Genomic DNA, 27,405 nt, shown 5'->3' with positions numbered 1-27,405 from the left:
GTACCATAATGAGGTTTAAGTTAGTGGACTTAAATGTATGGAAAAAGAAACAAAAATTTATGTAGATCTCTCTCTGTAGTCTAAATACCCTAACAGCCTATTCCTATGTCTATTCACCTGCATGTCCTTTCTTTGGAAGTTTGCTAAGAGAAATTTATGTCGAGCAGCATTTCTCAGGGTGTGCTCCTTGGTGTCCTGGGGCTCCTTGAGGTCATTGTTAGGAGTGAAATGGGCTCTGGAGACAAAAAGGTTTGAGACCACTGGCCTAGAATGTTGTGTTAATTTTAATAACTAGCAGTTTGTCAGCTTAGGGTGGTAATTGTGCAATTTAAATGTTGTTGCTTAAATTGCATCCAGTTATCTTCCAAACATTGTTAAATATTTGTTAATTCACACTTTATTTCTGTTTAATATCTCAATATTAAACACCCCTGCTAACTGGACAAAGAGGCATCTTTTAAAATGATGCCCTCTTATATTTAGCAGTGAGAGAGCAACTGTCCCTCTTCATACGAGCATGGAATCTTTTCCAGTGGCTAATGCTGGTGTCTCTTCTGTATTTTTTTTTTTTAAAGATTGTGAGCCCTTTGGGGACAGGGGACAATTTGATTTGACTACATAAACCACTTTGTGAACTATATTACTCCTGTTGTAAAGCGGTATATAAATATTCTTATTACTATTATCATCATTTTGGGAGCAAAGCTGTTTAGCAAGATTTCTGTGCATGTCTTTTATCAGGTAAGCACACCAAGCGGATCACTTGTGGTTGTTGGAGCAAAGAGAAACTTATAGCATTAGGTGGTGAAGACAAAACGATAACAATAAGCAACCACGAAGGAGATACTATCCGAATGGTAATAAACTCATGTTGTTGTTTTACACAAAATTGTAACAGTTAAAAATAGTGGAAAAACGGTCTCTGCTCCTCGCTCACACTATTTGTTCCTCCTCTGTGTGTACTTAATGTGACAGAGGAAATGGAAGGGACACCATTCTCAATCAAATTCACATTCTAACCATTGTAGTTTTTGCACTTGAGTTATAGATGAAGGTAATGCCAGAAAGTATTTCACTGTCATCTTTGAGAAAATCTTGTGTATTTAATATCTGAGAGTCTGTGTAGTAAACCTTTATCACACCTCTACCATTTATTGAACCAGCTTCTGTGCGTGTCCAAGCTTTCAAAAATAATTATACCAACCTTGAAAATTCATCTGTTATCCACAGCAATGTTGTTTCTTTGACAGGTATCACCAGTTATTTACTCTAGTCATGCTTCTTCTTACTTCTCTAGGTTTCTCTGTTTTGGGAGGCAGGGCAATAGTGTAGCTAATCAGGCTGTTGATATCAGTGGGGATCTATCAGTGATCTGTTGCTGTAGATCAGGGGTGGGCAAACATTTTGGCAGGAGAGTCACATCATGACAGTGCCTTGGGTGCTGGGGAAAAAAAGAATAAATTTACATAAATTTATGTAAATGAATTTCTTAGAGACAAAACTTTATATGGATGAATTTTTCTGAGCTTATTTATAATACACATGAGAACTATAATACAGGCATGTTGAACCACATGAGAACTATGAACTATTTGCCATGCATCTCTTGCACAGGGAAAATATACAGACCAATCCAGAAACATTGAGACATAAGTTGTTCAGAGGCAGTTGGTGCGGGTGGGGGGGGGGTTACAAATGCCCAGGGAAAAGTGGAAAACACATGGAGACTATAAAAGGCCTTGCTCTAACTTGGCCCGCAGCTTGCGTCTGGCGATCGCAACTGGCAGTCATGGGCCAGCACGGTTTCCAACAGTCTCCAATGGGCCAGAGGAGACTGGGGGCTCCCTGCGAGCTGGATTGGAGGTCCCTGAGGGCCTTGAATGGCCCCTGGCTGGGGTTTGCCCACCCCTGCTATGCAATCCTATGCAAGTTTTTAGAACCTCAAGTTATGCAGAACTTTATTCCCTTTGACAGGAAGATGTTGATTTAAGGCAGTGAACAAAGCCTTTATAAAGTCGATGCAAAATCTGTATTTCAGATATTGTGCTGTTATTGGGAGACAGAAAGCACAGGCAAGTTGTGCATCCAATAAATCAAGTTATAGCACAATCCTAACTGTAATGGTACAACCTGGTTGCAATGACCTGTCCTATATCGCAGTTTAGGAGAAGGCTGGAGGTCACCTTGAGGTAAGGGGATATTTTTCCCCTTACCCTGTGTAACACACCGAAACACCCTCCTGCCAATGTCTTCCACCACCTGGCACTAACTCACTGCTCCAGTTAGTACAGAGATGGGATCTGGCACTGGCAGGCCAGTGCATGTTGTTGTGCCGGCATGGACAGTTCTTGAGTCAGCGCAGATGTGGCATTTTTGCAACACCTGAGAACCAGCCCAGGGGTCTGCTGTGGCACAATGTAACTTTAGGATTGTTCTGAAGCCACTCTCAGAATTGTTCAGGATTGCTATTAGTAGTACTGCTTTTGTCACCTGAAAAACCTTTGCCTTGTTACTATCACTTTTCTGTCATTGTTCTTAGTGTCAGTTTTTAAATAGTGTTTCTAACACTTTAAAAAAACACCTGGAAGTTATATTAACCCTTGAACCTTATTTTTGCAGTCAACAGTGAGTGGAGATCCTAGTGATATGGAATTCATAGTGATGAAGACCGATGACAGGATACCAGCAAATGAGACCACAGTAAGTTACTAATAACAGGACAGTGCATAGCAATGGCATCACTAGGTTTGCGTCACCCAGTTTGGGAGGCCAGTGCGTCACCCCCATGATGGACCTCCTCCCATGCAGTGGGCAGTGCAGAAACCCAGGTGGTGCGCATCTTGATGTACTGTTGCCCCAAACCTGCTGGTTTTTTGCCCATGCCTTTTGATAGAATAGAGATATTGGAAAGCGGTTTGTTTCACTGCATTCTACTGTAAATAACGCATTAAATGGCAAATAACATGATGGTATTCTTCCTACAAACCACGATTTTAGCCTGTGACCCTCCCAGTGCACGTTACCTCGCCCTGTGCGCATCACCTGGTGTGGGCTGCACCACTGGTGCCCCCCTAGTGACTCCACTATGTTTAGTCAGTCAGCATTAATTTGATGAAATCAAAAGATCATTTTTTTTTTTTAAAAGTTCAGGATAGGAAAATAAATTCTAAGTTGTGTTCCAGCACAACTGATCCAAGATGTAGCACACAAATCAGTCCAAAACTCTGGAGTGGCCTCCTTAAGATGTAGTAATTGACAAGTAATTTTCTCAGCAAAGTACTGCATAGCAAAATATTTTACATGCTTATTTTCCCCAATATCTGATGCAGAAAAACTGCCTTACAAATAGCAAGTTGGAATTGAAAGACTTTCTTCCTTTGATGGAAAGAACTTCCTCTTTTGGAGGAAGCTTCTTTCCATTGGAAGAAGGCAATCTGTGGATCTAGCCCAGGGCTGCTTGAACTCTGGTCCAGGGGCCAGATCCGGGGTTCGGCAGAATCCTTCCGCACGGTGAGCAGATGTTTTAGTTCCATCTTTGTGTGGGTGCTCTTAATAGACGTGGGCACCAGGACTCTCCAGGCAGTCGTGTCTGCCCGGATGTCCTGTCACACAGCCTTCTGCAATGCCAGGCAACAGACGCTACTTCCTAGGGTGTCCTGGTGCCAAGGTCTACCAAAAAGAGCACCTGTGCTGAAGCGGAATAGAAAGCTGCAGTCCTGACGGGGCTGTGGTTGCGACTTTGGATGCCGCTGATCTAGCCCATTGTTTTTATCAACAGCTGGTAAATAATCAAATCAGGATCTGTCACCTCATGAAAACTGTCTGCAGTCCTTAAGATATAAGTACTAGTCTCTACACTAGTACTTTGAAAGTTTAAGTGGAAAAGGTCCTTTATATTTAGGAGAGTTTATGAGCTTAATTCTTTGGGGGGGGGAAAGGAGGAGGAAGGGAAGATTATATTTATGAAGTTAAGACATAATAATTCAGGAAACTGTATATTTATGTTTTCCCTATATTACTATATCCTTATGGAAGTTTGCATTTCATTCTGCATTTGGATCTTGAGTATTACAAAAATGTTCACATTGCCTACTTGCATTTATATTTAGGCCATAATGCTCTGTCTATACTTTCTATCAACAAGAGTTTTTATAATGAACATGAATCACCACAGCTCTGTTATGATGGTGACCTTATTCAGTGTTTTTTCTGTCTTTTTTGTGTGTCCCCTCCTTTTTTGCAGGTAAGTGTTGTGGTTGCTCAGAAAACACTGTATCTTTTTAATTTCAAAGATCCAGATAACCCAGTTGAACTGCAGTTTCAGCACCATTACGGGAGCATTGTGTCGTATAAATGGTAAGTGACTCACTAATATTCTGCTTCCGTATGTAAAAGGGTGGTCTAGTTTTGTAAACATTGTGTGCTTTTATTTTAGTCAAGCAGATTTAGAATGTCATCAAACCAGTACCAGTTGCATAGCTGGGGGGGGGGGAAGCACTAAGTTTTCAGGGTGCCTCAATGCTCTGTGCAAGCTGCCCTTCCCCCTCACCATCAGAGCCATTCCCAGCATCAAGAGCAAAGTGAAGGTGTCTCTTCTACCCTTCTGCTAGGAACAGCTCCAAAGGGGAGGAGTAGCTTGCACAGTGCATTGAGACACCCTGCAAAACTTAGTACTGTGCCCCCTATAGCTATGCTATAGCTATGCTTCAGTGCCCTTAGAGGGAGAAATGCAGTTGTTCCTCTTCCTCCTATTTGGGCTTGTTTTCTGAACTCCTCTTATGTTACTTGTATGTGGGTTTTTAAATATATATTAATATTATATCATATATATGTACACACACACACATTACTGAAATCTCTACAGGTATGGTGATGGTTATATCCTGATTGGTTTCTCCCTTGGCTTTTTTGTGGTGATTTCTACGCACATTCGAGAGATTGGTCATGAGATCTTTCAAGCTTGCGATCATAAAGATAACCTGACCAGCATTGCTATATCACAGTCACTAAACAAAGGTGCAACGTGTGGAGATAACTGGTGAGTTATATTATTTTCATATGAAGTCACTAAAATACTAGCTATATCTAATCATGAAATAAATACTGGTACCTGTCACTGAAAATGTTCCTATGCAGTATTTTGTATCCATTTTGGCAACTAATCCAGAGATCTGTTTGCCCTCAGATGGACTTGAGTGTGCAGATATACTGTCCTGTTTGTTCCAAAACAGGGAATTAATCAAGGTCCAAAATGTAATATATGCACACTTCAAAGTTTTCCACTGAAATGAAAGAGGCAAGGAAGTTCTGTGTGTGTGCACTGCAGCTCCTAGGCACAGAAAAATTGTTGAATTTGAGCACTTGTTTATGATTCCAAACTTCATAACGCTCTGAGGTACACACTGAGTTCTGTCCAAGTAGGCTCTACGGAGAATTTCCAGTATTAATGACTTACCCCAGTTGTCATAAACTTATTTGGGTTTGTTGGAGTTGCAATATGTATACTGAACTGACTGCCTTGAGACATATGTGTAAGAGCTTCTATTCTTGATGTCCCTATTCTATATATAGGTCGGCATCCATGGGGGTTCTGTTCCTGGAACACCTGTGGATACAGAAAACCATGGATAATGAAATCTGCAGTCTGACCTGCGCTGTGATGAGTGGGGAGGTTGCATGCAACCTGCCCTTGCCTCAGAAGGCCTGCAAAAGCCTTCTGACAAGCACTTCCAGTTTTCGCTGGAAGTGTCTGTCCAGAGAAGTACATGAGCCCAAGGCTTGAGGACTGAATCAGAACCAGAATGAAACCTAGTTCTGTATGATATCTGAACTGGACCTATAAGTACAGTTTTGATTACACAGGCCAACACGCATTTTGCTTCCTTAAACGTTACACCAATTCCTGGGTATATTTGGCATGCCGATTCCAAAAATGGCATCCGTTTTGCCCTGTCACTTCTAGTTTTGGAGATATAGTATAGCCTCTTTAATGAATGGTTCAAGCAGCTTCCTCATGAGGAAGCCTGCACCATGGCTTCCTCATCAGGAAACTGCTTGAACCATTCACTGAGGGTATACTATATCTCTAAAACTAGACGTGATAGGGCAAAATGGATGCCATTTTTGGAATCGGCATCCCAAATTCATATCAAATCACCATAAAGTTTGGGAAAAACTTTTCTGACCCTCAGTTTTGTAGGCCTGCGTTATTCAATTGTTTTTCCACACTTGCTTTTATAATCATAATTTGTTCTGCAAATGGAAAATGTTTGATATTTTAGAAGTGCATAGTGAAGAATTGGAGCTAATGTAAGATCCAAGTCAAAGATAGTATGCACAATTCTGTGCATCTTTCACACAGCTAAATAACAGACAGTGAGGGGTATTTATCTTCATATTATCTTTAAAAAAGTTCACTCCTAGAATACATCACTTTATTTAAAGGACTAATTTACTGACTTTCCTCTTAAAAACTGAAATGCCTAAGGGCCCAATCGTATCCAACTTTCCAGCACCAGTGCAGCCGCAATGCAGCCCCGAGGTAAGGGAACAAATGTTCCCATACCTTGAGGAGGCCTCTGAGACTGCCACCCCAACACAGGAAGCAGTGCATACCCCATTGGCACAGGAGCACTGGCACTGGAAAATTGGATAGGATTGAACCCTAAGGTGTGTCACAATTGATTACTTGTATTCCTTGGTTGTATATTTAAACAGTAAATACTGAAAAACATGATTTATTTGTTTCTTATTTCAGCATTAAGATACATGACTTGTCAGATCTGAATGAGATGTATGCAATTATAACCTTGGAGGAGGAAAATAAAGGTATGACAACTTCCAGATCTAGACTGTTTGCTAATGATTTTTATTTAAATTGGCTCTACATTTGCATGATGTGGGGTAGATGTGTGGGACCTAGATCTACAGGACTTGAGTTCAAATTTGTCTTTAACCGTGACCTTGTCTGTGAGTGGCCTTAGGCAGTCACTATCTGTCAGACTAACAGCTCACTCCTAACACTGTATTGGTACAGCCAGGCCACATGGCCTGCACTGTATCCTATACAGGATAGGAGGTGACCAGAGGTCACTTCCAGGGTAGGGGATATATTTCCCCTTACCCCAGCATAGAGACACTCCAGCTGTCTCTATGGGGCTTCTTGGATCCCTGCCAGCTAACTTGGCATCAATCCAAGAAGCCCAGTGTAATGCTGGGCCAGCCAGGAGGGGGATTAGTATACAGCATTTGCTGCCGCTGCCAATCCCATCCCCTCCTGTGCCTGATCCTCCCTTGTTTTGTCCTTCCCCCACCCAAAACACCCCCTTCCTGTCTCTAGACTGCCCTCCCATCATCTTCCACTCTCCATGCCACCTAGCACAATCGTACCTGCTCTAACCAGTGCAGGGTTAGGATCTGCCCCGACCAAGCTGGCTTGGCCTCCATGCTGGTCCAGCCAACTCTCAAATTAGCCCAAATGTGCTTTATGGCACATTTGCAACATTTGGATCCAATGCAGGGGACTGCTTCACCAGCTCATATGTCAGCTTGGATGAGCTGTCAGGCAGCAGACCTCTGCCCACCTATTTGGGAGTATCACTGAAAGGGGCAGGGTAGTTTAGCAATTTAAATGTCAAAAGAAATATTGGTATGTTGTAGTGTCTCATATTATGCTTAATTGCTAGGGATTGTCTGGCAGGATTAAAAAAATGTTTTTCAATGATTAAACCTTAAATTTATAAACCTTTAAAAAAAAAGTAACAAATGAATTTATTGCCATGTAATAGCAGTACTTTTTAGAAGCAACACGACTTTCTTGCAAATCTTCATTGATAATTGATAATTCATTGATAATTTAGGTCTAGATCAACTGGCATGGACAGATGATGGACAATTGCTGGCTGTGTCTACGAAAAAAGGATCTATCCATGTCTTCTTGACCAAACTCCCCATTCTTGGAGACTCATGCAGCACACGAATTGCGTATCTCACTTCACTTCTTGAAGTTACTGTAGCCAACCATATTGAAAGAGTATGGTACTTTATTCATTTTTAATTTGGTTAGGTGTAACATTTCGATATATTATAAGCAGTCATCAGCAAAAGCAATGTGGTCTGTCTTGCAGGAGCTACCAATTACAGTCTCTGTGGAAGTAGAGCCCAGCTTTGTTGCTGTAGGTTATTATCACTTGGCAGTGGGCATGAATAATCGAGCATGGTTTTATGCTCTTGGAGAGAGCAGTAAGTATATCTCAAGCTACCTTATTCAGAGGAATGTGTCATTACTACAATTGTTAAATAGATGACCATTCCATAAAATATAGGAAGTTGATAGCTTCAAGTCCTCCCCTTTGTGGAATCAGCTAATTAGCATTTCTCATAAGACCTTACAGTGACCACAATTTAGATAACTGAAAAGTAAGATGGAACAATTATTCTTCAGATTGTGAGACAGTGTATTTCATCTTCATGTGGTCCGGATAGTCCTAACCTTCATACTGGAATCTGTTGTTTCAAATGTTTTATATTTTTACATTGTGAAATATATGTTCAGAGGAAGGCCATAATTTGATTTGTATTCAAAATGTTTATGTGTATTTGTATTTAAAATTCTGCAGATGTGAAAAAGCTCAAGGACATGGAATATCTGGGAACAGTTAGCAGTATGTGTCTTAATTCTGACTATGCCGCTGCGCTTTTTGAGGGTAAAGTTCAGCTGCATATGGTAAGTGTACAAAGATTTTGAAGTCTGAGAGAGCCTACAGAACTGCAGGAATAAAAATTTTTTTGAATAAATAAAACTGCAGGCAGAAACTACACTTATGCAGTTTATACAATGACAAGCTTAGCTGGAGTCTGCTGAACTACCTTACCCTTAGCCAGTTACCCCTGCTAACTGTCTGAGGCCCCAATCCTATGTGTGCCTATTCAATGGGTATTGTTAATGGGGCTTGTTATTGTTATGGGTATTGTTAATTGTTAAGTGTGAATAGGACTGTAGCTAAGATGCACTTTTTCAAGCAGGGGAGAGTAACTGTCCCTCTTCACCTGGACACAGTGTCTTTTCTAGTGGCTGTTGCTGGTGTTTTTTTTTCCCTGTATCTTTTTTAGGTTGTGAGCCCTTTCAGGCAGGGGACCATTTTTAGACAGTTGATTTTTCTTTGTAAACTACTTTGAGAACTCGTTTTGTTGAAAAGCAGGATATAAATAATAATAAATGAACTTTGACATTACACTTTTCAAAATAGTTTAGCAGCAAATCAGAACATAAGAAGCAGCCAAGTGAATCGGGGCTTGAGTTTTGTCTTAGAGAGGCAACAGAAGATCAAAACATTCTAGATCCATTGCACAGATAACAGTTTGAAAAATCCTGTTGAGATTTTGGAATGGCTGCCAGTGGTTTAAAACTAATTCAAAGAAAGGATGAGGCTGAGATGAGCACAGTATTTGGCTAGCTTCCTTTATTTCAAATGATGAGCTAGTAAAATCTTTCCAATTTTTACTGCTGATAAGAAACCTTTCAGCTTTCTCTGTTATTGTAGATAGAAAGTGAAGGTTTGGATACCCAAGAAGAATGGGAAACTAGACTCTTCCCAGATGCTGATGATAAAAGTAAAATTTTGTGCCATGCTTTAACTGGTGATTTCCTCATCTATGGTACTGATGTAAGTATCTGTTTCAGATTTTGTATTTTAATTAATTATTTAGAATGTCATGTATTGTGATACTGATATGGAATCAATAGGTCCTTCTTAATATCCTGATATGAATAGAGAAACATTTGGAACCCCAAGGAATTGCAGGAGAAGGAAAGGGGGACAAAGGAGAAAAGAGAAACCTGCACATGTTCTTTCATTTCTGCTGCCTCCTGCTTGCTCAACAGTACCTATTCACCTCCTCCTTTTGTCCCTTGCAATTAATTATCTTTCTTTTCTGTTTGTAACACCCAGACTACCCCCTCCTTCGTTCACTTCTTTATTTCCTTGCACAAACCACTTCCTGGTCACCATCTCCTCTACTTCCTAAGTTGAAACTGAACTCTGAAAAAGGAAGTGGCATGGCTGACCTTTGAAAGACACTGCTGGATTTCTTGTGTCTTCAGGACATCCAGCAGCATCTTTGCACAGCCAGCAGCTTTCTTTCTTCCAGCTCTGACACTGAGAAGAATCTTGGAGCTTTTGGTATTTTCAGTGATGAAGGGTTAGTGCTCCATGAATGCTAAAAAGAATCCTCAAATGGAATTTGGGTGCCAAGGCCTATGCCCTGGGGCATGTACCTTCAAAGCCCAGCTGTCATTCTCAGATCCTTCTTCAGATCCTTCAGTTGGGGAATGATTGTGATCAGGGAGTGATTTCCATGATGAGCTCATAATTGTTTCTCTGTCAGCTTTGAAGTCAAAAGTCTTTTGCAAATAAGGCTTCTCTGATTAAAGTATCTTTGTGGGAAGCTATAGGATTTGGGAGTATGTAGCCTCAGAGTCCCAGTTCCTCTCTATCTTCAGGACTGCTGAAAGGAACTCTTTTTGCAGACAATAATAGGAAGAAGGACTCAAAGTCAACCAACCCAAAAGCTTTGAACAGCCCATTACCACTTGTTTTTGGTGTTTCCAGTGGCATGAGGAAAATGTCTTCATTTTCCAAGATCTGATTTTGGAGTAAGGCAGAGGCCATTCTGAACCCAGCTCTCCAATATGTATCCGCAAGGGTTAGGATTTCTATCTTTAGAGATTATCTGCTATCCCTCCATTTAGGCTTCCATACTGTCTGCAACCTGTTTCATTAATATAGGGAGTGATTTCTGTGATGAGCTCATAATTGTTACTTTATTGGTTTTGAAATCAAAAGTATTTTGCAAATAAGACTGCCTAGATGAACTCTGATTGTATTAGATCAGTGGTTTTCAACCAGTGTGCCGCATTTTCAACATTAGTGTGCCGCAAATGGTCCGCAGTGTGCCACGGGAATATGGGGTGGGTCATTTATTAGTATGGCCATTGGGGAAAGTGAGACCCCCATCAACAGCGCAGTGCCTTGTCAGCTGTGAAAAAACAGATGGTGTGCCTTGACAATTTTAGCACATTCTCAGTGAGCTGTGAGATGAAAAAAGTTGAAAATTGCTGTATTAGCTTGTTAGTTTTTAACATTACTGCTATGACTTTTCTTGTTCTTTGTTAGACTGGTGTTATTCAATATTTTTTTATTGAGGACTGGCAATATGTGAATGAGTATCGGCATTCTGTCAGTGTGAGAAAAATCTTCCCAGACCACAATGGAGCCAGACTAGTTTTCATTGATGACAAAAGCGATGGTTTTGTTTACTGTCCTGTAAGTTACTCAATTTTGTTTACAAGTGGTATTCTTTCTTTCCATGTACTGCCTCTTCACTTTTTCTCTCTGTGTATTCCATCCATTCTCGTAAAGAGCTTAGATTAGTGTGCATAGTATTATCCCGTGTTACTTTCAACTATCCTATGGGGTGGGTTAGACTAAAAGAGTGACTGCTTTGGGTCTGCGTTGGGTTTTTAGAAAAGTGATATAAAAATCCTATAAATCAATCAATCATATTTAATTACAAAATGAATTTCCACTGCTGTACTTTGTAGGTAAATGATGTTGTCTTTGAGATTCCAAATTTCCAGCCAACAATAAAGGGCATTCTGTGGGAAAATTGGCCACTGGATAAAGGTGTATTTGTTGCCTATGATGATGACAAAATATATACTTACGTATTTCATAAGGATACTATACAAGGTATTGTATGTTTTCATTTTTATTATTTTTCCGTTGGTGTACATGATACTTTAAAGAACAGCATAAACAAAAGAATGGTCTCTACTCTAATGAGCTTGGAGTCTAAATGTACATAGTTTGGATGTGAAAGAGGCAGAAAAAGGGAAGAAAAAATGAATGATAACAGAAACAAGTGGTTATGGAATTTAATCTGGTTTAGGTTAGACAAAATTGTTCAGTGATGGTAAATGTTTATATGTGATTCTGGCAATACGAAACTTCTGACATTAAATCAGTGTGAAGTGTTCTCCTCTAACAGCACAATCTTATGCATGTCTACCCAATAACTGTGTATAGGATTGCAGCCCAAGGTATTTGGGACCATAAGAATAAAGCGCAGTATTTAAATTTCAGATAAAGTTTGCATGCACAAATCTATTACAGCAAAACAGCTGAAATTAATACTCATTTCCTCTTTGATTAATGACAATGTTTCTCTGTTATCTTCATCAGCAACTGAGTGCTAACTGCGTTGGTTTTTGTATGAATAGGCAATTTAAATAATTTTCCCCGTTGTATGTTAGGGTCCAAGGTGATTTTGGCAGGAGGCACCAAAGTTCCTTATTCTCACAAGCCATTGCTGTTATATAACGGAGAACTGACCTGTCAAACGCAAAGCGGAAAAACCAACAATGTCTCACTTAGTACTCACAGCTTCCTTGGCACTTTAAAAGACTTTGACCATAATGAGCTGAAAAAAACACTTACACAGGCATTAATGTTGAAAAGGTAGGTCTCCTTTTGACTGGAGTACAGTGGAAATTCTGAAGCATCTTGGAGCTGGCTGTACTCAGTACAGTTATTGTTTTTGTTTATCTAAAACTTTGCATAGATTTTCTGAGTCATGGGAGATATGCAAACTTCTGAACAATCAGTCAGGTTGGAATGAGCTAGCCAGAGCTTGCTTACATCACATGGAGTTGGAGTTTGCAATACGGGTTTACAGGACAATCAGAAATGTGGGAATGGTCATGTCGATAGAGCAAGTAAAGGTAACACACATTACTATTATTTTTTATGTAAAGATTGTCAAAGTATGCCTGAGCTTGGGCTGATACTTCAGAGAATGATCTTGGGTTGAAAAAGAAATGTCTTGTGGCTGGGCTAGAGAATGATGTAAATAACAAAAGTGTGACCACAAAGCTTTTCAAGACAATAACAGATTAAAAAAACAGGACAAGGCACCCTTCACTTCTTTCTCTGAAGATCCAAGCCTGAAAAAGTTCTAACGCTCTCAGAAGTATTTTTATTTATAGCTAGACCAGTACAAGTAGAAATGATACTGTGGTTCTTTTCTGATCTTCACACAATGTAGACTGTAGAGCAGTGTTTCTCAAACTGTGAGTCGGGACCCACTGGGGGGGTCGCGAGCCAATTTCAGATGGGTCCCCATTTATTTCAATATATTATTTTTAACATATTAGACTTGCTATTACTATGGTATGTGACTGTATTTGGGGAAATGTACTTTTGACAAGCTGCTCTATATATCAGTGGTTCTCAAACTGCCAGGGAGTATATAACTCCCAGCGAGTTTGAGAACCGCTGCAAGTGCGTGCGGGGGAGTGAGGAAGGCAACAGGGATGGGGGGAAGGCAGCGACACAATCCCCAGGATCACATCACTAAGGAGGGGGCAGGGGCTGGCATGTACTTACCAGTCCCTGCAGCAGCCTCCTGGGGATCCCTGTGCAACCTTCCACAGGGCTCCGCAAGTGTCAGAAAATGAAAGTGGAGCAATCGTTCCCCACCTCCAGTTTGCGATTGCAAACTGGAAGTGGGGCGCAATCACTCCATTTGCAATTTCTAAAGCTCAGGGAGGCCTGCAGAGGGTCATGCAGGGCTCCCTGCACCCCCAGGAGGCCGCTGCAAGGACTGGTATGTACATGCCAGCCCCTGCGCCCCGTTAGCAACGCGATCCTGGGGAATCGCTGCCTTTTTCCCGCCCCTTCCCCTTAAGGGGGCAGAGTCCAGGGCCCTCAGGCTTGGGTGTCACAACACCCCAGTTTGAGAACTACTGCTGTATATTCTTTTAACAATGATAGTCAATGGGACTTACTCCTGGGTAAGTTTGGATAGGATTGCAGCCTAGGATTGTTAAAAATTTTCCTGCTTGATGGCATCGCTTCCGGTCATGACATCACTTCTGGTGGCTCCTGACAGATTCTCATTCTAAAAAGTGGGTCCCAGAGCTAAATGTGTGAGAAGAACTGCTGTAGAGCATATTTGTGGCTGTGTTCATCTTGAAAAGTAATACAAGAGATCTCTTGATTTCTGGGTTGTCTTTTTGCAGAACATAGAAGATCACAGCCTTTTGGCAGGGCATCTTGCTATGTTTACTAATGACTACAATTTGGCTCAGGATTTATATCTGGCATCCTCTTGTCCTGCTGCTGCACTTGAGGTAATAGATTAAACCACTAGATCTTTCATCAGATGCTACTTGGTTCTTTTTAAATGTACTTGGTGGGGGGCGGAGTTGTAATTTTCTTTTCCATTACCATCAGCACTTCTTTTGGTTACAGATGAGAAGAGATTTGCAGCATTGGGATAGTGCACTACAGCTAGCTAAACGTTTGGCACCCGATCAGATCCCCTTCATATCAAAAGAGTATGCTGTGCAGCTGGAATTCACGTACGTTCTCTTCAGTAGCATTTTTGCTGCTCTTTGTTAGAAGAAGCTGAAGAAGCTTCCTCAAGCAGTTTTAACTATTCCTTGGTAGCTATTGAAAATATCTTTAAAAACGCAATTTTTGAGTCAGTGAGTAGAGGTTTTTTAGAAGCACGGTATGTTTTTCTGCAGCTGCTCTTGTGATGCCACAAATGGAAGAAGTTCTACATCCCTTAGGGCACAATCCTAACCCTTTATGTCAGTACTTTCCAGCACTGACATAAGGGCAATGCAGCTCTGAGGTAAGGGAACAATTAATTCCTTATTTTAGGGAGGCCTCCATGAGTAACACCCAACTGCAGGATGCAGCACACGTCCCATTGGCACCGCTATGCCAGTGCTGGAAAGTACTGACATGAGGGGTTAGGATTGCGCCCTTAGTTTCTAAAGCCACTTTCATCAGAGGAACAATTGAGCCCCTAAAAATGGAAGCAAGTCTTTTTCTTTTGTCTTTTCAAGCTAAATAACCAGTACTTAAAAGAGTGATGGTTTGCTCCCTCTGGATTCCAGATCAACGTAGGCGTCAGTATTAGAGTTCTTCAAGCATGCAGTTTTAGGGCCAAATCCTATCCAATTTTCCAGTGCCGGTGCAGCCGTTCCAGTGGGGCGTGTGCTCTATCCTGTAGTGGGGAGGCAGTCACAGAGGCCTGGTCAAGGTATGGGAACATTTATTCCCTTACCTTGGGGTTGCATTGCAGCTACACCGGTGCTGGAAAGTTGGATAGGATTGGGCCCTGAATCTGTAAAATATCTAAATGGTTTCCCCTTATTTATTAAAGCAGCTAGATCACTGCAGATCATCACTAAATTATAAAAGACTATTGGGTGAAGAAAAATCACAAATGCCAGGGAAACATACAGGCTGTTTCCAAACAGCCGCTTTCCTCATCATCAGTGTACTAAACCTGAAAAGTAGCTGAAGACATTACAGCTGTTGTTGGGGTTTTATGTTATAGTAGTTTACTTGATCTGTTCCTCCTTACGGCAAACAATATGTGAATAGAGATCCTCACCAAGTAGTTTTTGTCTATCCAATATGTGGATAGATATCCTCACCAAGCTGGCTTCCTTGATGCTTGCAAAATCCTCCATTTGGAAATGCCCCAAGAATCCCTTCTCTGTAACCCTTCTGTGTCTTATATTCATGTCATCTTATATTACTGTGTTTCTAACATATAGCACTGATGTTATCTGTCTTTTTCTTTTAGGGGAGATTATGTGAATGCTTTGGCCCATTATGAAAAAGGAATTACAGGGAACAATAAGGTAACACTCCTTCCTGGTGGTGAACTTTCATGCCCATGATGATGACTTATGATGGGTTGGATCCAGAGAACCATAGTAGGCTTTTTTACTTGTGCAACAGGTTTTTTCCACTCCTCCAGCACCCTGAGCAGAGCCAACAGCACCCTGAAAAGCCAGTTCTGAGGGTTAGAGCATCTTAGGAAATAGTCTGTGATATAACATGGAGAGGCTCCCAAGGGAGAGGAAGTTGGCAGAAATTGCTGCCCTGTTCTTTACTCAAGCACAGTGCCTTTTTACTCACACAATTTTCTTCCAGATCTAAGCCACTGACTCCATGGTTTAACATCTTATTTAAAAATCACTGTTTGAATAAGAACTGAGAGTGACATAGAAATGTTAGATATAGGGTTTGTCCCTTGAGCTGTAAATATAGCTGAGTTCCACCACATACTTAGGAGAGTGTTATTAAAGTATGAAAATAATATTTAAACATCACAGACTGTTAAGCCTTTTCTTCCTAACTTTGCATATATGCAACAGAGACCAAATGTGTAAACCTGTGGGCCAGGCAAAAATCGGTTAAATAAGAATAAAATAGTTTATTCTTCTCCCTGGATTAGACAAATCTGTGCTTTTAAACAAATGCTAATTTGTAGGACAATGGGTGTCAGGTAAATTCTGTTTAATTAATTAGCTTGAAAACCGATATTGTGCATGGCTCCTCATGTAAAGCTTTAAAATATAAACAGTAATTTAGACAAAACATTTATTGATTCCAAGGACAAAATAGCCATATTTTATAAGTGCACTTTTTATTCCTACTCAAATAATGGCTACTTAATATTTAATCTCACTTTCTTAGCTGGTGTGCATTTAGTTGAAAAGCAATAAAAATTAACACACCTCTATACAATCTTCTTGATTGCCAGTTCCAAGATCATGATGAGGCCTGCCTTGCTGGAGTTGCTCAGATGTCCATTCGTATGGGTGACATTCGGCGAGGTGTTAACCAAGCTATCAAACACACTAGCAGGACGCTGAAAAGAGACTGTGGAACTATTCTGGAGAGTATGAAGGTAGCTAGTACTTGTAATATATAGGGGAAAATATCACCATATGCATTCATATAATCTAAACCAGGGGTGTCCAGACATTTTGGCAGGAGGGCCACATCATCTCTCTGACACTGTGTTGGGGGCCGGGGAAAAAAGAATTAATTACATTTCAAATTTGAATAAATTTACATAAATGAATTTATTAGAGATAGAACTTACATGAATGAATGAAGGATTTGCAGTAGGTCAAGGCCTATAAAAGGTCTTGCACAAAGCAAGGCCAGCCTTTGCTTTGCTGCCACTGCTGCATCACAGACGTGAAACAGCAGGTAGTGGAGGGAGCCTTCATCCCACAGCTCAGGTGAGAGTTCAAACAGTTGTCCTCATGCTGAGAGCAGTTGTGTCAGGCCAGCAAGGGCTCCAGCCAGTTTCAGGAGGACCAGAGGCTCATTGGAGACTGGGAACTCCCCGCGGGCCAGATTGGGAGTCCCTGAGGGCCACAAGTGGCCCCTGGGCTGGTGTTTGGGCACCCCTGATCTAAACTAACATTTTTACCACTCCTTGTATTGTAGCAATTTTCAGAAGCTGCCCAGCTATATGAAAAAGGGCAATTCTATGACAAAGCAGCATCAGTATATATTCGTTGCAAAAACTGGTAAGTGCAGATTTAATGTACAGGGTGGCACTCCTATAAAACTATACAATGACTTGGAAAATAGAGAAGCCCTTGTTGAGGCTGGTGGCTGTTAGTTTAAATATTCCCCTCACCCACCCCACTGCCTTTTGTCTTCATTTTTCTGAAGCATGTAATGCAGTTGCACTCATTTTACATTATTCAACCAGATAGATTTGAATGCCTCAATCCTGTGTAAAGTATGTTATGTATGAAGTATATTTTTTAAGATATGAATTAAGATGAAAGCTTTGAAGCTTTTTAAAAGTAGTTTTATTATGAGGTAAAATATCTTGTTTTTCAATAGTGTTTTGTGGGGAAAAGTTGAGAGAAAACGATACTGTGAAATTACGATTGTAAAATATAGTTATTTCTGTTGCCTAGGGCAAAGGTTGGTGAACTTCTCCCTTACGTATCATCTCCAAAGATACATCTGCAGTATGCCAAAGCTAAGGAGGCAGATGGCAGGTATATCTTCCTTTCTAGAATCAAATTCAGATGTTCTCAAACTACACTCTTTCATAAATTTGGGTGTTGGCTCTGTTCAGGACTCTGATTTAGTAAGTGTGAAGTGGATTGTTTCAGTACTTGAGAGTGGAAAGTTTATTTAAGTTTTATTTTTCTGGTGAAGGCTTTTAAGTTTGGAAACAAATATGATATTGTGGTTGCTTGTTCATATGGCATAGCAAAAGAAAAATGTGCTTTTTTAAAAGATTTGGATTTGTTCCCACTTACTCTCTTATTTATACACATATAAAACGAATGTCCTGATGTTTTCATCAGTCCTAAGTTTCAGGTACACAACCTGAAGAGATATGCAATGGTCTTTCTCTCTCTCTCTCTTTTTTTAATAGATACAAAGAAGCTGTCTTGGCCTACGAAAATGCCAAGCAGTGGGACAATGTCATTCGGCTCTATTTGGATCACCTGAACAATCCAGAAAAAGCTGTTAGCATTGTTAGGGAAACACAGTCTCTTGAAGGAGCCAAGATGGTAGCCAGGTAACTAGCTATAAAACTCACATTTTAACAGAATTATAATTGTAATATTATAGATGCAGGGGAGGCCACCAGGTAGCAGGTTATGTCGTGTTGTCTTGTGTGCTCCCTGAAGCATTTGGTGGGCCACTGTGAGATACAGGAAGCTGGACTAGATGGGATTTTAGCCTGATCCAGCAGGGCTCTTCTTATGTCTTAGAATTAAATTATAAAGGTTTGAGTACAACTCCCTAAAACTAAAATGCTTTATAAGCATTTCATAGGCATTGTTCTTAAAAATACAAATATTTTATGGAACAATGTAGCATGTTTGAGTCTCCTTTAACTTTCTCAAGAGAAAAATTCATGTAAAGAATGCAGCATTTTAAAACAATTGTGAGAATGAAAGGTAATATGAAACAATTTTTCTTGTTTAACATTTGTGAAAGTGCCAGATTCAAATGTTTACATAGTTGCCTTATAGAAATATGTTTTTAAGCCATTTCTGCCCAATGGGTCAGGCAAAAATGGGTTAATCTCAACACGTAATTTTTGTCAGAAATCAGGATATGCAGCAACAAAGGGTGTGCGGAGTAGAATGTGAAATTCCAGAGGTTGTGATGCATGGAAGGCTTGGGTAAAAAGCCCATGGAAAAGAGGGTTCCTCCTCGGTGTAGTGCAGTTTGGGCTCCATTCACCTGGTATTCTCAGTGGCTGAATAGGAGCAAATGTGTGTGACTTCCCCTCCTGCCCTCAACACACCCCTGGTGAGAATAGGATCATAGCCTGAGTTATCACTAACTGTGGAAATAATCAGCCCCTATGCTTCCAATATTATGGATTGCTCTCTCTCTCTCTCTTAACATGTATAAGTAAAGCATTTGGGCTCTGGTCACAATCACTTCTTAAATGTCAATGAATTGTTCACTCTGTTTAGATTTTTTCTGCAATTGGGCGACTACGGCTCTGCCATTCAGTTTTTGGTAATGTCCAAATGCAATAATGAAGCTTTCTCCTTGGCTCAGCAACACAGCAAGATGGAGATCTATGCTGATATAATTAGTGAGTATTGTAATCTAAAATAGTGGTTCAAAAGCTTTTACATTGACTGTCATTATTCCTATATCCAGAGTTCAACTGTAGGAGGTTTACAATTTGAACTATACTAAGGAGGCTTGCGCTGTATCCAGCGCAGGATTGTGGCCAGCAGTGGCTTAGCCAGAGGCAAGGGGAAACTTTTCCCCTTATCCCTGGGTAAGGGTTGTTGGCACTTATGGGTCTCCTAGGACTTGCGCAACCTCCTGAGATAGTACAAGTCCAAGGAGAGCAGAGTGGCTTGAAGCGGCTCTGTTCTCCCCGGGAATGGGGGTTGGGATTCGGTATAATGACCGGATCTCAGCCCTGCCACCCACCCCCAGGGCCGCCCATCGCCCTCCCTCCTTCTGCCCAGTAAAAAGCCTCCCTCCTTCCTCCACCCCCCCAACACCTACCTTTCGTCCTTGCATTGGCTCAGAGCTGGGGGGAAGCTGGTGCGGAGGCTTCCGTCAGCCTCCGCAGGCCGGCTCTTCTGGGAGCACTGGCCTGGCTTCCTCCCGAGGAGGCACAAACATACTTTACGGCACGTTTGCGACCCTCCCAGGCTGGCTCAAGGGACTTGGGCCGGCATAGGGCACAGTTAGGATTGCACCCTATGCCATTTAAACAGCCTTAGGAAAGTACAATACTATCTTCATTAGACTATAAAATGTGTTTAAATACACACCTTTAAGTATTTTGCAGAATTATATTTTTCACATTGCAAGAGAAAAAAGACAAAGCAATAATGAGACAGGATATTTTTCCCAAATAAGGGGCCTCTTCAAAAGAGAAGAGTTTAGTTCTTTTTCCACTTGTTGCAGGTTCGGAGGACACCACAAATGAAGACTATCAAAGCATTGCCTTATATTTTGAAGGGGAGAAAAAGCATTTTCAAGCTGGCAAATTCTTCCTTCTGTGTGGTCAATATGCACGGGTTAGTAATGTATACAACCTTACTGGGTCAGATTAAAGATCATATTAAATGTGATTAGATCATATTTAATATATACAGGTGTGCATCATTTAGCAAATTCCAATCCACGTTGTTACGTGATTCAGTTGTTAAGCGAACATTCAACCCAATCTGTTGCCTTTGTTGTGTAAACAGACACTCCCTGCCTGAAACTAGCTGGCTGCACAGGCCACTGGAGACTGATTGCCTCTTCTTTGCATTAAGGGCCTCTTTGTTGTGTAAACAGATACTCTGCTGCAGGCTATGGGAGTCCTGACTGTCTTATTAAGAGCCTGTTTGTGGTGCTTTGACCACCATCATTTATGCAGTCTGTTGTTAAGCAGAAGGTTGTTGTGGCAGACGCCTGTATATACAACCTTACTGGGTCAGATTAAAGGTCATATTAAATGTGATTTAGAAGATCTTTGATAGGCATCTTTTCCATGTTTAAAAATGGCCACCGAGCAAGGTTGGGGGGGGGAAGGTGATTTGGATTCGAGAAATGTGCAACAGTAAGTAGAATACTACCTAGGTTGTTAGATTTTAAGCAACACCCAAAGCATCATGTCTGCCAAAGCCATTATTTTCACAAGGTTGCAACATAGGGCTAAACTATACATTAGGTGAAATGTGTCAAGAAATGAGAGTGAAAGTGCAGCATAATCCTTTTCCCCATTCTATGTGGTTTTTTTCAGGCATTGAAACATTTTTTGAAGAGTCCAAATACAGATGACAACTTGGCTATTGAAATGGCAATAGAGACGGTAAGATAGGTCATTTGGGAATGGGAGGGTAGATGCAGGACTCATTGCTTTGCAGAACTTCAGTTACTTTTATATGAAGCTGCCTTAGACCGATCCTTGATCTTTCTAGGACAGTATTCTGTCTGTGGCTCTCTAAGGTTTAAGATGGGGGTCTTCCCCAGCCCTTACTGGAAGTACCAAGGATTGAACCTGGGACCTTCTACATGCAAAATGCATGTTCTGCCAGTGTTCTGCCTAGTTATGTTCTCCATGTTCTCCATAACTAGGATGGAGCCTGAGGGCAGTCACACACCCTCATTTGGCATAGCACCTGGGACAAGTGCCACCTGGTTACAGCTCTGATAATAATTATGGTTTGAGTGTAAAATTGTTAATTTAATATAAAAATATTATTTTCCCCTAAAACTTATTGTGTTATTACATTTACTGTCTTTACAACAGGTTGGACAGGCAAAAGATGAAGTTCTGACAAATCAGCTTATAGATTACCTAATGGGAGAGAGTGACGGCTTACCAAAGGTACTGAGTTGTAGGCTTAGACCTATGTTCAGTATATCCTCTAGTACAGGGGTGCTCAATAGGTGAATCGCGATCTACCGGTAGATCGCGAGGCAAAATGAGTAGATCGCAGAGTGCCGACCCCCCCCTTCAGGTGCCTCTGGGAGGAAACGCCGGGAGTAAGGCCCATTGTACTCAATGGGGCTTACTCCCAGGTAAGTGTGGCTAGGATTGCAGCCTCACAGCCTAATCCTAGGCATGTCTACTCAGGAGTAAGTCCTGTTATACTCAGTGGAGCTCAAGGTACACCAACATACATTGTACACATAAATGTTATATGTTATGATGGCGTGAACATTGTAAAAAAAACTCTGGTAGATCTCCGGGCCTTGCTGGGTTTCAAAGTAGCTCTCGAGCCAAAAAGGTGTGAGCACCCCTGCTCTAGTAAGTCTAGACTCAATTTTCAACTCCCGCCTTGATTGTCAAATTGCTTTAGGCTTCAGTCCAATGCCTGCTTACTTGGGAGTACAACCCACTGAAGAAATTGAGGGTTAATTTCTGAGTAAACAGGGATAAAACTGGGCTTATCAGTGCATGTGAGTGAGACCGAGTTCTCACTGTGTTAGTAATGCTGTTTCTGGAACCACGTCAGTTTGTAGATGGCACTCCTGTGACTGAATGTTCCTATATACAAATGTGTTCCCTCTTCATAGAAAAGCTAGGGTATCAGAGAGAGGGCTAAGCTAGAACACTCTTCCTGTGCATAGGATTGCAACCCGAGTTTTTTGTGTAAAGAAGTGGCCCCGGGTTGAAGGCAGCAGTTGACTTGTATTAACTGTCAACAGATTCCTTTCCTGTCTCTTTTGAGTCTGTGATTTCCAGTTTCCCAAGCATTTAGGGCTTGAATTTGGCTCTTCAGTTTTCAAGCACTTTTTTCCTGCCTGTCTCTAACTTCCTTAAAAGACTTCTCTCTCCACCTCTCTGCCCCTCTTCTGTTTTTACTATCCCTCCTACAGTTTTCAGCCTTTTTTTGGTTGCAGTTTGTTTTGTTTAAACAATCAAACAAAAGAAAGATAAATTGGAGAGGCAATAGCATCTTAGGGCAGTGATTTTCAATCTTTTTCATCTCACAGCACACTGACAAGGCACTAAAATGGTCAATGCACACCACCAAGTTTTTGACAATTGACAAGGCACACCTTGCTGCCAGTGGGGGGCTCACATCTCTCATTGGCCCTATTAATAAATGATTTCCCCCAAATTCCTGTGGCACACCTGTGGACCACTTGCGGCACACCAGTGTGCCATAGCACAGTGGTTGAAAATGGCTGTCTTAGGGAATAAATGAAAGACAAACTGGAGAAAGATGTAAGTGTTCAGCTGTGGAAGTTGCAGGCAGTGTGGAAGAATTGGTTTTCTATACTGAGTGTAGAACTAGTGTGCACACACAGACCCAAGACCTGATTCCAGTTTGCTGTGTAATCCATCCCAAAAGATCTGGTACTCCAGGGGATGTTTGGGATGGGAAACACTTTGGAGCCCATTTTTTTAAAGGGAAGTATTGGATGACCTTTTGGAATAGTAATTATGGTCCAGCTTAACAATATATGTTATTAGTTCCACAAATGTCTTTATTTTCATTTAAAATCTGTCTCTTTGATCTTCTGACTGCTTTACTGCGTCTGCCATAGTCTGTGTCTGTGAGTAAATCTTTTACTTCAACCAATCATAGAGATAGTTAGGAAAAAGACTGTGGAAATGTAGTTTTCTTGTATGAAAATTTTCGGGACTTTTTTTGTTCATTTTTAGAGAAAAAGTTGCAACTACAAAATGAATTTAAAATTTGGTAGGACATTTTGACCTCCAGTTTTAACACACACAAAAAGATTTCAGTTGATTTTGACTAATGTCAGTGCTATTTGCAGGTTGTAATGCCGCATTCAAATCCTACTCACAAGTGGAAGTGGGAAAATGTCCTGGAAGTTCTCAGTAGAGGAAACAATGTATGGAACTAGCAGTTCAATCCTAAACACATTTACTGAGAAATAAGTTCCATTGTATTCAGAGGGGCTTACCACAAGGTTAGTGTGTTTAGAATGGGAGAATAAGGCTCCCTGTGAACCTATGCTGAAGCCCAACAATAAAGCGGAAAGCTGATAAGGACTTTTGCATAGAGTTGTTAAGATCTGAGCTGTGATACAGTACTGTGTGTTCTCTTAATATATGTGTATATCAGTCTTCTTGTTTTACTGAAGGATGCCAAGTATCTGTTTCGGCTGTATATGGCGCTAAAGCAATACCCAGAAGCTGCCCGGACAGCCATCATAATTGCCAGAGAAGAACAATGTGCAGGTATGACACTTAAAGCTCTCAGCTGTTAGGTTGGGTTGCTTTGATAATGCTTAGAGAAGTAAATATGACAGAAGTGAAGAAAGCTGGAAGAGGAGGAGGAGAAATGTATCTTCACTGCATGTTGAAGGCTTTGGAATTCACTTCCCCTGGAGCCCACGTGGCCCCCCCTTGGTGACGTATATCACACTTATTCAGCAGTTCTTGAAATTATTCCTGTAAGTATGATTTCGTTAAATAGCTATTTGATTAACTTCCACATATATCTTATGCAAACAGTTGAATCAAAGAGCCCTATCCCTGTGAAGTCTAAGAATATTTACTTAATTCAGTTTTTTTAAAAGACAGCTAAAATGTAATGGGGAATACAAACCAATACCAGGAAAAATATTTTGGGGGGAATATAATTGCTTTTGATTTGTTGTTGTTTTAAAGGGAACTATCGAAATGCCCATGATGTCCTCTTCAGTATGTATTCAGAACTGAAAACCCAGAATATTAAAATACCTTCTGAGATGGCTACAAACCTTATGATCCTACACAGCTATATTTTAGTAAAGGTAATTTGTTAAAAATGGAGAGTTATTCATGAGAGAAACTGTGCAGTTATATACCCTAGATCCTTGCCCTCACTTTGTCTGTGAGATGGCCTGATAGACGAGTATCTGTGATAAGCCTGTATGAAACATGTATTGATGTTTCCCATTGCCTTTGATACCTTTTGCAGGTGGAATTCCTGCACCTATGTGCAGGACTAAACTATATGGTCATTCTGGAAAATCCAGAATGATACATTTTTCATTGTATAGCTCAAAGTTTCTCAACCTGCCTCAGATAAGCCTGGTAGGAACCAGGCTACACAGACAGAATATTCTATGACAGAACTGTTCCTGGATGTTTTTGTGGGGGGGAGGGGGGAACTCCAGAATAATTCTTGAAAAGCGTGTACACAAGTGCACACAAGGAGGACAAAAACTAAGTCCTATGCATTTATCAGTGACATGATATGGAATTAGCTACATGTGTAACCACTTTCAGAGGGGTAGCTGTGTTAATTTGTTGCTACAAAAACAACAAAGGGTCTGTGGCACTTTTAAAACCAACAGATTTATTATTGCATAAGGTTTTATAGACTTGAGCCTGCATCACTCCTTGCTGTAATTCTTTCATCTCCTCTGGGCTCTTCCCTCCCCATCATAGACTGCACCATTTCTTCCTGCCAGTATGTGTGTGCATCCACACACACAACCCATCAGTCTGGCATATCCTAAATATTGCAGTTGTTAGCTTTTAGAGTAACTAGAATTGTATTTCAGATGCACGTTAAATGTGGCGACCATATGAAGGGAGCACGTATGCTCATTCGTGTAGCCAACAATATCAGCAAGTTTCCATCCCGTAAGTGTTCTCTATTGGGAATGAATGAAGACTTTGGCAAGAGACTAAAATCTTGGCCAGAGATACTTGGGGGGGGGGGAGTGGGAGATATTTTAAGAGTGTACATTCGGCAAGAACACTAGGAGCCCATCCACAAAAGTTGTTTTCATAGGTGCTCAGTGAACTTTTGGCAGACACTGATGGTATTTCCTTCAGGCTGTGTGAGGCATAATTGATTCAAGGTTGTGCAGTCATGCATAGTGGAGTTCAGAATATGTACAGAACCAACCTTAGAAGCTTCCAGGGCTTTGTCAAGCATTCTTCCTGCTCTCAAGTGGGGGGGGGGGGTCTTGTGCACATTGCCTTGAGGGTGAGCATCAGGCCCAATCCCTCCAGTTTTCTGACCACCCGGGTAGCAGCATTATGAGTAATGCTTCCTCCTGTGCTTCGTTCTTCAAAAATTAACAATTTTACCCCAGTTTTCATCTGTATTCTTGTTAGTTTTTACAAATACAAATTTTTAAAAATTAGCAGTTAGATCCTTCTCCCTCATCATATGGTGAACCTGGTCACCTTTAAAAAGCGTTGCCATTGTGGGGCAAAACTCCCCTCCCGATGGGCACAACACTTGACTTTGTTTGGGAGAGAGTCATGTTCTGAATACCTGAACCCCCTAAAAAATTGTCAAAGAAGGATAAACTCCATCCACCTTTTGTTTCAGTCTTCTTGAAGTCAGATGCTTCAGACCTGTGCACAAACTTTCTAGAAATGCACATATCTTCCTAATATCACCATAGTTAGCACTTTCATGTGTTCTTTCTAAAATGCAACTCAGTTAATAGCTCTGTGTGAACCCAGACAATTATGATGTCAAACTGAAACTGGGGGGGGATGTCCAAGGTTTCTGTCATTGTTTTACTTTGTAGATATTGTTCCCATCCTGACTTCAACAGTGATTGAGTGTCATCGAGCAGGTCTGAAAAAGTCATCTTTTGGTTTTGCTGCAATGCTGATGAGACCAGAGTACCGGAATAAAATTGATCTGAAATATAAAAAGAAGATTGAAGCAATGGTCAGGTGAGCCAGATTACTCTGTTTGATTGAGGTTTGGGAATAGTCTTCTTTCCCAGTATAAACAACAAGCTATCAAGGTAGTAACATGAATAACTGCTGTCCAACACCTTTAGCTGTCTCAGTATATCTTAGTATAGATAAAAATTTATACTAAGCCTGTTCAGGAAAGAAAAGCAGTTTCACTGTTTTCAAAAGTGTAAGACCAGTCAGTCTTCTTTCCCCTCTTCTTGATTTCTTCTATTCTGCCGATAGACGACCAGACACATCAGAAGCTGAAGAGCCAACCACCCCGTGTCCCTACTGTGAATTCTTGTTGCCTGAATGTGAGCTTCTCTGCCCTGGCTGTAAAAACAATCTCCCATACTGCATTGCAACAGTGAGTATCAGGTCAGGCATTCCAGGCAACTTTTAAGTGATGTCAGGTAGCAGGTCTTGGAGTGCTCCTTCTCTTCCAGCAACAGCACCAATTGTCAGTGGCACATGGAGTTCACTTCTCAGTGTGAGGAGGCCCTGAGACTGCCTAGAACAGCGGTTTTCAACCGCACATTGGTATACTACAAATGGTCCGCAGGAGTGTCATGGGAATTTGGGGGATGGCCATTTATTAGTGGGGCCATTGGGGGATGGAGCCCCTCCCCCCACAATGCGGTGTGCCTAGTCAATTGGCAAAAAACTGATGGTGTGCCCTGAAAATTTTAGTACTTTTTAGTGCTGTGAGATGAAGGTTGAAAATCGCTGGTCTAGAAGGCAAACAGAAGTCCACTCATTAGTCCTGGAATGTGCTTTTTAGATTCACTATGTAAAATCTCACTATGTTCTTGGTTTAAGAGAGCTATTATACTTCTGTTTGGTCACCTGTGTGTCTTCAGTATGTGTGTCAGTATGTGTTAACCATTCATTATGTTT

General features: G+C 41.1%; 1 protein-coding gene across 3 annotated transcripts in view; it reads left to right on the top strand.

Annotated features, from left to right (window-relative positions):
* The window catches only part of WDR19 (WD repeat domain 19), a 35,143-nt gene that overhangs the window by 5,292 nt on the left and 2,446 nt on the right, over positions 1–27,405 (top strand). For 2 of the 3 annotated variants that reach the window (XR_010794668.1, XM_066632391.1), the window contains exons 6-34: positions 742–857; positions 2,620–2,700; positions 4,244–4,356; positions 4,865–5,038; positions 6,758–6,828; positions 7,860–8,032; positions 8,127–8,241; positions 8,619–8,725; positions 9,543–9,665; positions 11,175–11,324; positions 11,603–11,750; positions 12,314–12,518; positions 12,622–12,781; positions 14,081–14,191; positions 14,313–14,422; positions 15,667–15,724; positions 16,633–16,779; positions 17,331–17,413; positions 17,816–17,899; positions 18,286–18,432; positions 19,346–19,470; positions 20,307–20,419; positions 21,133–21,201; positions 21,643–21,720; positions 23,955–24,051; positions 24,484–24,608; positions 25,365–25,446; positions 26,352–26,502; positions 26,752–26,875. Coding sequence is in view for 2 of the 3 variants with exons in the window: in XM_066632391.1 (XP_066488488.1) it covers positions 742–857; positions 2,620–2,700; positions 4,244–4,356; positions 4,865–5,038; positions 6,758–6,828; positions 7,860–8,032; positions 8,127–8,241; positions 8,619–8,725; positions 9,543–9,665; positions 11,175–11,324; positions 11,603–11,750; positions 12,314–12,518; positions 12,622–12,781; positions 14,081–14,191; positions 14,313–14,422; positions 15,667–15,724; positions 16,633–16,779; positions 17,331–17,413; positions 17,816–17,899; positions 18,286–18,432; positions 19,346–19,470; positions 20,307–20,419; positions 21,133–21,201; positions 21,643–21,720; positions 23,955–24,051; positions 24,484–24,608; positions 25,365–25,446; positions 26,352–26,502; positions 26,752–26,875 (3,440 nt within the window). In the remaining variant the exon portion in view is untranslated. Of the gene's footprint in view, positions 1–741; positions 858–2,144; positions 2,190–2,619; positions 2,701–4,243; positions 4,357–4,864; positions 5,039–6,757; positions 6,829–7,859; positions 8,033–8,126; positions 8,242–8,618; positions 8,726–9,542; positions 9,666–11,174; positions 11,325–11,602; positions 11,751–12,313; positions 12,519–12,621; positions 12,782–14,080; positions 14,192–14,312; positions 14,423–15,666; positions 15,725–16,632; positions 16,780–17,330; positions 17,414–17,815; positions 17,900–18,285; positions 18,433–19,345; positions 19,471–20,306; positions 20,420–21,132; positions 21,202–21,642; positions 21,721–23,954; positions 24,052–24,483; positions 24,609–25,364; positions 25,447–26,351; positions 26,503–26,751; positions 26,876–27,405 lie in introns of those variants that run through there. The other variant, XM_066632392.1, reaches the window with a different exon arrangement.

Source organism: Tiliqua scincoides, chromosome 6 (genome assembly GCF_035046505.1).
Source record: "Tiliqua scincoides isolate rTilSci1 chromosome 6, rTilSci1.hap2, whole genome shotgun sequence".
Taxonomy (NCBI): Eukaryota; Metazoa; Chordata; class Lepidosauria; order Squamata; family Scincidae; genus Tiliqua; species Tiliqua scincoides.
Note: the sequence above shows the minus strand (reverse complement) of the source record. Positions and strands in the feature narration are given on the sequence as shown.